Below are 13,189 nucleotides of genomic sequence, written 5' to 3'. Positions count from 1 at the left end.
CTCTTAACACTCACTTCTCACTTCCGTTGACCCTTGATATGTATAGGCTTTCCACTCCTTGTTGCTCCACAAATTAGATCTACTGCATGGAAGGCAGGGAGAAGAAAGCTCTGCAAATTGATTGGGCAGGTGCAGCGCATCTCATCTTGGAACAAGAATGCCTCTGGGACGTGTAGTTATTTACTTTGTAAAGAAATGCTGCTGCTGTTTGTTTCGTTAAAAATAAATACATAAATAAGTGTATAAATAAATAAATAGTAAATGTCACAAAGACATCTCTAGACAAACAGGCTTCTAGGCATCCTCCTAGTCTGCCTGTCTCACACAAGGGCTGCCCTTCCAGGGTAACATTGAGGAGGGCTGAAAAGCAGGGCTAAGAGATGGTAACACTGACACGAGTGATATACGGAATCATAACAGCCCCTGAGATAAAACACAGAACATAAGACGGCACACTACAATGAACTATAAAAGAAGGTTCTCAGAGAAAGACTAAATGAAGGAGGGTAAATTACTTTTATTTAACTGCTTAACAGCTGGGCAGTGTATAGTTACAAATAATAAAAAAGAAAAAAAAGCTTTAGATGACTATGCTCCAGTGCCAAAGGTCATTAATTAAGCAGACAAGGACTGACACAGCTAAAGTAGAGAACAGGACTCACAGGAGAAGCAATGATTGTAGAAGCCAAGCCCACCCTGCAAGGGGGCAACAGCATACCATGCTAATTCCTAAAGTGGTGGGAGTGCAAACAAAGAAAGGGACGAGAATTACAAAATCAGTGCCATGAAAGAGTATCCAGAAATGGAAAACCATGGAGTCTTACACATGGTGGAAGGGAGGAACTCGCATTTAATGAGAAGTCTGCATTAGCATGGTAGATATTGCTATGGTAACTATTCATTCTATCAAAGTAAGAGGAGATATTTCTAAAACCAGACTTTTACAGAATCTGAACTGCTATCAGCAGGCACACACCATCAGGACAGGTGATTTTCAGGCACCCACCATGAAGACAGACAATTTTCAGTGCAGTACAAGGTAAGGATAGAGCAGGACTTGATCTTAATATGGATCTACCATTGCATCATATGATCACGTACATTTAAAGAATGAATTTGTTTATGAAATAAATTAAGTAAGCCGGGAAGGAAGGTAGAAAACAAAGTCCAAGCGGTTTCTTACTGTTTTGTAATAGATGGAACCTGTTATGAAGTGCCTATCAGAATTTTAAGATTCTTCAGTGTGACACCACAAAAGTCTTTTTCCCCTTGGAATAATAAAAGTAAAGTTTAAATCTCACTATTTTACCTCAAAAGGATCTTTGGCAGGCAGCAAGCTTTCAGGAACCACCCTTCGATGTGGGGAGCTGCATCCCTAAATCCTCTCTACACATATATAGATATTAACTTTCAGATCATTGTACCTTGGCGAGTGGGAATGCTCTGGGATACAGTAGTTTGGGAGTTAGTATATACTTCCCCAAACCTTACCTAAATTCTCACTATTCTGAGATTTTAAGTTATGGTCCTCAAACATATATTGGGGATCCCGTGTATAATGGGAAAACAGGCAGGTCTGAAGTGTAGAGAGCTATCATCCTCATACTCCTGGATAATTCTGCAACGGCAGGCTGAGGGAAAGGCTTTTGAACAGGACAGAAGTCAGGATTTCCAGCCCGGAATGGGACTGATGAGGCACAGGGCAGGGGCAGGTGTCATTCTGTGGGGAAAAGTTCACTTAAGGCCACTGTGCCAAAAGAACACAAGTACCACTTGAAGGAGTAGCTAAAGCAATGACAGTTGCTGCCACTGTGATGTGAACAGTTCTTGGGGCCAACTTATGAGAACAACGGTATGTAGTAAATGAGGGGAAGCAGCTCAGAGCATCCACAAATCCTTATGTACCCTTATTATAAATGGGGAACATCTGATCAGTCCCAAGCCCAGAAGGTAACCTGAGAGTGGGAAGAGGAAGAATAAGGTGATTGTGAGGGGACAGCTTCAGACAAGGGACTGACAAACCAAGGACTGTGATTGCAATAACGCAGTGCTAAGAAGGTACCTGCAGCAATCCTGACCAGGAACAAAGGTCAAAGACACAAATATATGGAGGGAAGGAGGAGTATGCAGGTATAATGAATCCTACATGGTTTAACTCGGCACAGGACATGTTCAACAGACCCACAACAAGGAGAATAACTCTACTAAAACATAAAGGCAAAGTAAACAAGATAACACAAGCAAACATACTGGAGTATGTCCCATGAGGCAAAACAGATTCTTACAGAATCTGTAAGAAACAGAACTCAGTGATATGGGGCACATCAATACATATACAATCTGAGGAAAAACAAGACTGACAAACAATGACACTACACAAATAAATATACTAACAAGAACTGTGACAGCAATGAATTCATAATAAGCAGATAACAATATACACTATATTAACACAGAGGAAATAAAATGTTCAAATGAGTCAAATATGCAAAGGAAACTGATAATCCTAAACTGAATGTTTTTGAATAGAAAACCATAAAATAACAAGCCATCCCCACACAGGACATAGAGTTACCAACTCCTTAAAAACACAGCACAATAATACTGTGCCAAATAAAAGGCAGGCAACTTTTTTAAATACATTTAATGAATTGACACTTGTGACATAGGTAGACTTACATTTATATAAAAGTAATCAAACCATATTAACAAATCCACATTTACAAACATTATACATCACATATATTTGTATATATCTTATAATCATTACATTATAAAAATGAATTCCTGTCTTCTCTTAAACAACATTCCTCCTCCAAAACATTTTTCTGCATGTATTGTTCTAAGAATCCTCATTTCTTTCTATGTAATTTACTCCTACCCTTTTCTAAAGATCGCACTTCCTGTTCCCTTATCTCTGTTACAATATTCACTACTTCTAACAGAGTCGGTTTGGATTTTGATTTCCATTTTCTAGTAATTCCTTTCTTGGCAGCTAACAGAATTAAACTTAACAAGGCTTTCCATAGTTACACTCATTTGTTCAGCCAGTATTCCTGACTGAGTGCTCTGTAGGGCATTTTTAAAGTCTGCCAGCTATTACACTCCCAAAACATATATTTCCAGTTACCACTTTCGTCCCCATCACACCTCCAGCATGTGCCATCTACCCGAGGAAAAATTCTGCTTAGGGTATAAAAGTATCTATTCAAACACTTCCAGGTAAAAATCCTAAATCTTCTAGACGTTGTTGCATACTTGGGAGCCATACTTATGTTCTCCCATTGTTTCTTTGTGAATTGCATATCTAATCTCTCTTCCCAAAAAGGAAGAGATGTTTGACTAAATCAAAATAAGAATAGTAATTCCCAGAATGCCACAGCCCTCACACATACAAGGCATCCTCTGACCCATTATATGATGGATTTATTGCATATCAACAAGTCAAATGACGTCAGAAATACTCAGTCTAGGGATCTAAACCTCTTCTGTAACATCAACAGAACAGTTTGGAGGGGCAGATCGATCTTGCAGAGGGTATTCCTGCTCTGGAACAGACTCGTCATCCACATAAAACAAAGCTCATCCTTGTCCATATTCAAGTGCAACTTGGATCTATAGATGGGAAAGAGAAAGTTACCCGAGGATTGTTCCCTAGCCTACTAAAGGCTGAGGCAGCTCCTGAATGGTTTACCCCATGCATGGGTCGCCTCTATCTATAGTGTGAGCCCAGTTATTCTCATTAGGGGTAATATATAATTATCAATCATGGGATGGGTAAGGACAGTCTCTAACCAAATGGGACAGGTCAATTCAAGCACCAGAAAGGAAACTGACTAAGCTTAAAATGGCCTACAAGTACTTACCTATGAACCTATAAATAGAGGCAAGAAAGGGTTGCAGTCCTACTACAGTAGATCCAACAGCAGTTGCATGCAAACTAAGATTTTATCTTCCATTTTAAGATCTTTGTGTTTGGTGATGTACGTCATCTGATATCACAGAATTCCAAAAAGACCACTGTCAGTATACTTTTTGCTTTTAGTTTCATATAAGGAACAAGAGTTCTAGTGGACTAGAACACATGAGGCAGAGCACCACTACATCGTATTAGCTAATCAGAGTTTAATCTGAGTTTATCACTACTGACCACTGCACCATATTAGCTAATCTGAGGTTTATCGCTGCTGCAAAAGACTTAGTAAGGAAAGAAATGATGGATGGTCTTTAAATCTGTGATGCGACTCAGAACACCAAATACTTTTTAAGCAGAGCAAAGATGATATTTGATATTGGCACAAAAACCAAAACTTGCCACACATCTGTCAGCCAGTTCTACATTTACTCATAAGTGTAGCAGTGAGGTTAGTATGTACATCTGCAGCACCACGGAAGAATCTAGAGAGTAATGGCTGTCGCATGTCATGAGACATTTTCAAAAAAGGCCTAACACAGTACAGATACCAAGCTGATCTGCAAAATGTGATGAATTATCTAGAAGATTCCCCAAGTACTTGACAACACTAACCCATTTCATTTGGTCAACCCTGACAAATGTAACAAAAAAGTAACATCAGATGTCTCACTGTGTTTCTTACCAAAAAAATGCATTTTTTTAGGTATTATGTGATGAGCCCTCTAATTAATCTTTAGGGATGTTGATCCCTTACCAGTGTTAGAATGGATGTCTAAGAGAAAATTACTAGCTAACAGGACAGCAGATTCACCTTTGTATTGAATGAAATTACAACCATCACAGTGGTGATGACACTTTTGTTGATAAATACAGGGAACCCCTAGAGAACTTTGACACTTCTCTTCAAAGAGTAATAAGTAGAAAAGGGGCAGTCCCCCCAGTCTGTAGTGCTTTCAGTGTTGATAGTATCTGAACCCTTTCAAGCACTGAGAGTCACAATCAGTCCTAGCCAGGTGATTAATGAGCATGGGATAACAAATCATGTCAAAGGTTCGCACAGATCTAAAAATAAAGGAGTGGGACACTAGCTGCCATTCAGACATTACAGAGTGTGCTGTATCTACATGATGACCTTTTCTGTCTGCAAACATAAAACAGCTGTAGAAAAAGGACAGTTTAATGGCCAAGAGAAAATGAAGATGGGCGAGTAAATTGGAGTAAGCACTTGCTTTGCAATCTTAGTGATTAGTGATTAGTGATCAGGCACGAAAGAATTTTTTTGGGTGAGGCAACAGAACTCTACAGGGTAACTCTCGTTATACAGTTGCAATGGGCATGTTATATGTACCACAGACTAATACTGATTTTTTTGGTGATGGGGGCACGGTAACAAGTTTTCACTACGAGTTTGATTTTTTTTTTTTTGGTGATAGTGAAAACTTGTTACAGTGCCCCCATCACCAAAAAAATCAAACTGATAGTGAAACTTTATATAAAACAGATGTCCAACACCTCTGAGAAATAAATGACACTGAGCACTGAAAAAACGAAAAATGTCAGACAATAATAAAACCAGCTCAGTGACAACCTCTGGCAGTTAGAAATATTTACCATAAAGTATCTCTTCAGACCAAAAACCAAAGTCCTAAATCCATATAAAGGAGAGAAAATAGATGAATCCTTGGATAAAACAAATTTCCTTTATACACCTGTTATACTTGTCGAATAAAGGAAATTTGTTTTATCCAAGGATTCATCTACTGTCTCTCCTTTATATGGATTTATGACTTTGGTTTTTGGTCTGAAGAGACACTTTATAGTAAATACTTCTAACTGCCAGAGGTTGTCACTGAGCTGGTTTTATTATTGATAGTGAAACTTGTTACAGTGCCCCCATCAGTTTGATTTCTTTTTTGGTGATGAGGCCACTGTAACAAGTTTTCACTACCAGTTTGATTTTTTTGCTGATGGGGGGTGCTGTAACAAGTTTTCACTACCAATTTGATTTTTTTTGGTGATGAGGGGGTGCTGTAACAAGTTTTCACAACCAGTTTGATTTTTTTTGGTGATGGGGGCACCATAACAAGTTTTCACTACCAGTTTGACTTTTTTTGCTGATGGGGGGGGGGGGTGTGCTGTAACAAGTTTTCACTACCAGTTCAATTTTTTTTTTGGTGATGGGAGCACTGTAACAAGTTTTCACTACCAGTTTGATTTTTTTTTGCTGATGGGGGTGTGTGCTGTAAGAAGTTTTCACTACCAGTTTGATTTTTTTGGTGATGGGGCACTGTAACAAGTTTTCACTACCAGTTTGATTTTTTTGGTGATGGGGCACTGTAACAAGTTTTCACTACCAGTTTGATTTTTTTGGTGATGGGGGGGTGCTGTAAGACGTTTTCACTACCAGTATGATTTTTTTTTTGCTGATGGGGGTGTGTGCTGTAAGAAGTTTTCACTACCAGTTTGATTTTTTTGGTGATGGGGGGGGTGTGCTGTAACAAGTTTTCACTACCAGTCCCTATGAAATTTTGTGTACTTGCTAGCTTTATAACTACTCTGTCATACCTAATAGCATTCATTAGCTCTGATTAATCTAAGTTAGAATATTAATGTAAATATCAAACTTCAGTTACAACACTCTTACTCTTGCTAATGACTATCAAATATTTCTGTCATACCTGTGCGCTGGTTTGAATTTTGTTACTGTATTCATCATCACCACCATCATCCTCAGCAGCATCATCACCATTATCATCCTCAACATCATCATCACCACCATCATCCTTAGCAGCATCATCACCACCATCATCCTCAGCATCATCACCACCATCCTCAGCATCATCACCACCATCATCCTCAGCATCATCACCATCATCCTCAGCATAATCATCACCACCACCATCATCCTCAGCATCATCATCATCATCACCACCATCATCCTCAGCATCATCACCACCATCATCCTCAGCATCATCATCACCATCATCCTCAGCATAATCATCACCACCACCATCATCCTCAGCATCATCATCATCACCACCACCATCATCATCCTCAGCATCATCATCATCACCACCACCATCATCATCCTCATCATCATCATCATCATCATCAGTCCCCTTCTGCTCATTTCTCAACATGGGTTTGGGGTGTTGTGACAACTGTTGCCACCTGTCCTGATTTCTCTCCACCCTTTGTCAACCATCACACCTGACTATCGCAGGTCTTCCCTTACACAATCCACTCATATCTTATGTGGCTGTCCTCATTTCTTTGCCTTATACCCATCTTCCCCAAATCATCTTCACCATATTATCTTCAGTTTTCCTGCATGCATAACTAAACCACTGTAATCTGTTTTATTTGACTTTTTCTGCAACTCGAGCCATTCTGCCTTCTGCTCTTATGTCCTCATTTCTTCATCTGTCCCACAGTGCGCATCCTACCACCTGTCTCAGGCACTATCTTCATCACCTCTAGCTTCCTCGTCTGCTCTGCCTTTACTGCCCACATTTCTGTACCATACAGTTGTACTGGTTGCACACTATCTTGTACACCTTACTTTGGCATTCTTCTGTCATACTCTACCCTGACACTCTGTGCCAGTTAGCTACAACTCCTCTGATTTTAGCTCTGAACTCTTCATTCAGGCTCCCCTTCTTTACAACTACTCCTCCCAGATACCTGAAGCTGTTAACCTGTTCCACTACTTTGCACATCTATCTCAATTTTCAGCTGCTTCTGATTCTCCCATTTTTCTGCCCTGACAACTGTCTTGTCTGTATTCAGTTTCATCCCATGTGCCTTCATTTTTGCATTCCATTTCCCTATCCTTTACTGAAGGTCTCACCCAGAGTATGCCTGCAATGCCACATCGTCCGCATACAGCAACTTTGTTGATCTGTCCCCAACGACCTGTTTGCTAATATAACCCATCAACAATATGAACAGCAGTGGGCTCAGAGCTGATCCTAATGCACACCTACTTCCACTAGGAACCCCTCAGTGAGTCTGAACACAGTTCATACTTGTATCATTGGATTATATATGCTGCCTGCATTAATTCTACCAGTGCTTCCAGGAGTTTGAACCATCACTGTTATACACATTGGCTCCAGGTAATGTGTTACAACTGTGCATAAAGCTGGGGGCACTAAGTATGGCCCTGTAGCAGTCTCCACCACTGAGGTCATTGCTAGGCAGGAAGATGAGGACACTATGTATATGGCCCTGTGGCCATCTTCACTACTGAGGTGATTACTAGACATGAAGCTAAGGACACTATGTATGGCCCTGTGGCAATCTCTACAACTGAGATGATTACTAGGGCATCCTTTTATATAAACTGACTGCAAGATTGGAGCACCCATCTCAGCTGTTAGGTGTGAAGAAAGTAGCTAACTACATAATAAATTCTGATGAACTGATAACCCAAGTTCATCCTGTGCCATTAGAAACCGATGGAAGTTTTTTCATGATCTGGCTTATTTAAAAAGCATCTCCAGGACTGCTGTATCTTTTTCTTCACCTACAAATACATCCCTCTTGGATCGGGGTTAAACTGGTATGATTTTCCATTTACAATTCCTTCATTTTTTTACCTTTCCTCTGCCACAGCCCCTCTTCTCTAAATCTGGCCTTCAGCAAAGAAATGAGCTAGATATAGACATGCCTGTGCTCAAGTGGAGAGGATTCTAAAACATGTTGCTGCAGACTGTTTGCTTTATGCATTCAGTTAAAAAACAACAACGTTTCAGTGCATTGTTCCCACTTGGTGGTTCCAGATCTACAAACGTGACATGGTGAAGCAGATTTAAGTCGCAGCATGCTCTCGCAATGTCAGGCCACATCCTCTGATACCGCTAAATTACTTGCAAAAATCTGTGCTCTGCCTCTGTCAAGTTAGGATTCACTCAGTAGCAAGTGGAAGTAATACGGTGCCACCCTGACAGGGGTAATGGAGTGTAAAGAAGAAAAAGGGGAAGAGAAGAAAGAATTTCAGGTAAAAGTTTGAGGAACACTGATGTACACTAGAAAAGGAATAAAGATGATAAACTGGACAGGAGTGATAGGAAGTGAAACATGTTGGGTTGAAGGAGCACTTTGGCTGGGAAGCCATGAACAAAAGGAAGAAGCTCCATGTTGGTAATGCTTTCCCTGCAGACAACTGACTATCAGCCACACAGCACTTTCTACAGATGCTATTAAATTGTGTAGCAACACTGACCTAATAACCTCAGAAATATAATTGTCGCTTTTACGCCTCTTCCTTCCCACAAGGCAAGAGACATTTCAAACACCCCATACAAACAGGCTGTTAATATGCACATATGGATGAGCAGTCAATGAGCAGAAACATGTAATCATAATGAATATGAAGTCAGTCCAATCAATAGTGAAACAATAACTAGTCATGCCAGACAAGGAGTGTTACCTGTAGTACTCCGCAGTGCTTTCTCCAAGAGGACACCCTCTTCTTCCAGCTCTTTGTATTTCACCTCCAGCTCCTCCAGTAGTCGCTGGATCATCTACAGTAAGAAGACAAAAGCAGGGCCTCTGTAAGTGGATCTTCCACTGAAGCCTGACATAGTGAGAGCTGCCAACAACATCCCTGCTGACTCAACACCTTAAATCCTCTAAATGGGGCCAAATACGATACCTTTACTCCCACCATGATCTGGAGTGTTTACTGTGCCAATAGCACTCTCCCAACATCCTTAACTATACATATATACGGATAGATGGGATCAAGTAGATCAGGGGTATTCAGATATTCAAATAACACTCTTGCAACATCCTAACTATACATAGATACTGACAGATGGGATCAAGTAGATCTGGGTATTCAGATATTTCAATAGCACTCTCCCAACATTCTAACTATACATAGATACCGACAGATGGGATCAAGTAGATCTGGGTATTCAGATATTTCAATAGCACTTTCCCAACATCCTAACTATACATAGATACTGACAGATGGGATCAAGTAGATCTGTGTATTCAGATATTCCAATAGCACTCTCCCAACATCCTAACTATACATAGATATTGACAGATGGGATCAATTAGATCTGGGTATTCAGATATTCCAATCTCCCAACATCCTAACTATACATAAATACTGACAGATGGGATCAAGTAGATCTGGGTATGCAGATATTCCAATATCACTCTCCCAACATCCTAACTATACATAGATACTGATAGATGGGATCAAGTAGATCTGGGTATGCAGATATTCCAATAGCACTCTCCCAACATCCTAACTATACATAGATACTGACAGATGGGATCAAGTAGATCTGGGTATGCAGATATTCCAATAGCACTCTCCCAACATCCTAACTATACATAGATTCTGACAGATGGGATCAAGTAGATCTGGGTATGCAGATATTCCAATAGCACTCTCCCAACATCCTAACTATACATAGATACTGACAGATGGGATCAAGTAGATCTGGGTATGCAGATATTCCAATAGCACTCTCCCAACATCCTAACTATACATAGATACTGACAGATGGGATCAAGTAGATCTGGGTATGCAGATATTCCAATAGCACTCTCCCAACATCCTAACTATACATAGATACTGACAGATGGGATCAAGTAGATCTGGGTATGCAGATATTCCAATAGCACTCTCCCAACATCCTAACTAAACATAGATACTGACAGATGGGATCAAGTAGATCTGGGTATGCAGATATTCCAATAGCACTCTCCCAACATCCTAACTAAACATAGATACTGATAGATGGGATCAAGTAGATCTGGGTATGCAGATATTCCAATAGCACTCTCCCAACACCCTAACTATACATAGATACTGACAGATGGGATCAAGTAGATCTGGGTATGCAGATATTCCAATAGCACTCTCCCAACATCCTAACTAATCATAGATACTGATAGATGGGATCAAGTAGATCTGGGTATGCAGATATTCCAATAGCACTCTCCCAACATCCTAACTAAACATAGATACTGACAGATGGGATCAAGTAGATCTGGGTATGCAGATATTCCAATAGCACTCTCCCAACATCCTAACTAAACATAGATACTGATAGATGGGATCAAGTAGATCTGGGTATGCAGATATTCCAATAGCACTCTCCCAACATCCTAACTATACATAGATACTGACAGATGGGATCAAGTAGATCTGGGTATGCAGATATTTTCTTGGTGAGGAACTAATGATATTTAACTAAAAGCTATTTTAACTGCAGATATTCATGGCTCAGAATAACTTATTTGACCAGCCATAGTTTTGGTCTATTGGTCCCACAGCCAACAGCCAAAACCACCAAAACAGCAACTTTTAGGATTAGTCAAACTCATCTGTGTACATCTGCTTGGGTTTATATTAGGAGAACAAAAACCCGAATGAGCGAATGCCAGTTGAGCGACACAGAAACAGCGAAAACCACTAATATCGAACCAGAGAAACTAAACAGGTAAAACACGTAAGCTCTCACTAAGTGTTTTATGCAGGGGGGTAAGCCCCCCTGCACCCCTCACACCCCACTACTTAAATATACCAACTTCGAGATAGTGCTACATTGAAGTAAAGGGATGAATTCCCTGTGGTGATCTTCATTCATTCTTGCGATATTAGCGGTTTTCGCACTTTCTGTGTCGCTCAAGTGGCATTCGCTCATTCGGGTTTTCGTTCTCCTAATATAGACCCCATCTGCTTACAGTACCTGTGACTTGTTGTACACCTACTTACAGTATCTGTGCCTTATTGTACACCTGCTCACAGTACCTGTGCCTTATTGTACACCTGCTCACAGTACCTGTGCCTTATTTTACACCTACTTACAGTACCTGTGCCTTATTGTACACCTGCTTACAGTACCTGTGCCTTGTTGTACACCTGCTTACAGTACCTGTGCCTTGTGAAATCTGTTTGCTTCTTGTGTCTTGGCTCGTCTTTCCAGAGTGCGTTTCAGCCAGGTTGGTGATTCTTGCTGGTTCAATGTTAGCATCTTGTACTAATAAATAAGAAGGCTAGATTAGAATCACATGAATTTCATCTAATAAATAAAAAGGCTAGATTAGAATCACATGAATGTCATCTAATAAATAAGAAGGCTAGATTAGATTCATATGAATTTCATCTTTTTCTTAACATTTTTTTTCATTTATTAAACAAATATAAACCTTATTAAAATTCAGGGATATACAGAAAAAAAACATCTAAAATATAACCAACTAAAAAATCTGGGTGCAAGTATCATACATCACTAAAACTTTTAATCATTAATAATAATGTCCAGGTGTTTATGTGAGTTACAAACAAACATTAGTTCAGTCTCTCTTTGAATAAATTTGACTTCAATAGTCCAAGGATGGAAAGTCTCTTCTACCTTCTGTAACGGACATCTGAAACCACAGCATATGCTCCCCTCTTAATATTGTATAGCAAACCCCACCATTAACACAGGCAAGAAAAGTTTGATGGCTTACTGTTAAAACAGTGCGACATCAAAGCCTACTTTACAGTACATTAAACAGAGTCTTTTACAACCCATGCAAAGTTTAGCATTGCAAAAATGTGACAATCCTCAGTATTAACCCCCCACACACACACTCACACACACACACACACACACACACACACACACACACACACACACACACACACACACACACACACACAACATTGGTGTTGTGTAAATGTACAATAGTCACTTGCCTACTGTGCTTAAATTTGAAGGTCCATGCCTTCAAACCAACTTTTGCCACTGTCTTGTAAAAGCTAAACTGTTTATGCTACATACATAGTTACTCAGCAGATTATTTCTCATTTTGATCATTTTCTCACCTTCCTTGAGCACCTTTGTGTATAACAAAATGAAACCACTGCCTGTAGCTATACTTCCTTCTCTTCGATCAGTAGAGCTCTGCTCCACTCTTGAAGCTACAGTTCCGAACAAACTGTTTTTTACATGCTGTCATCAAGACCCACTTTTTAAAAAGACAATAACAAGTTGTACCTACTGGTGTTTGTCTTTTTGGTACTGTAGCTTACCCTCTCCATGTTCTGCTTTAACAACATGTGTTCATGGAGCAGGACAAGTTGAAGAAGGCAATGTCTCAGGTGCAGTTTTATGCACAGGGTGTAGAGCATCGTTTTTACCCAGGGGCACTTCCCACTTCATCTTTTGTGCTCCACAACATCTTTCCTTCATAGATCACCAAACAGGTACCATATACACTGTTACAGACTCCAGTCCATATCAGCAGGTGCCATCT

The 13,189-nt window shown here is 40.0% G+C and overlaps 1 protein-coding gene across 3 annotated transcripts in view; it reads right to left on the bottom strand.

Annotated features, from left to right (window-relative positions):
* Positions 1 to 13,189, bottom strand: part of LOC122806293 (F-actin-monooxygenase mical1-like) — a 1,110,237-nt gene that overhangs the window by 59,227 nt on the left and 1,037,821 nt on the right. For all 3 annotated transcript variants that reach the window (XM_044076589.1, XM_044076591.1, XM_044076590.1), the window contains exons 25-26: positions 11,821 to 11,925; positions 9,351 to 9,444 (exon numbers count right to left, since the gene is read on the bottom strand). In XM_044076589.1, coding sequence (XP_043932524.1) covers positions 9,351 to 9,444; positions 11,821 to 11,925 — 199 coding nt within the window. The remainder of the gene's footprint in view (positions 1 to 9,350; positions 9,445 to 11,820; positions 11,926 to 13,189) is intronic.

The sequence above is a fragment of the Protopterus annectens genome, chromosome 7.part0 (assembly GCF_019279795.1).
Source record: "Protopterus annectens isolate FY-2018-M chromosome 7.part0, PAN1.0, whole genome shotgun sequence".
Taxonomy (NCBI): Eukaryota; Metazoa; Chordata; order Ceratodontiformes; family Protopteridae; genus Protopterus; species Protopterus annectens.
The sequence above is the reverse complement of the archived record's forward strand: the minus strand, read 5'-3'. Positions and strand labels throughout refer to the sequence as shown.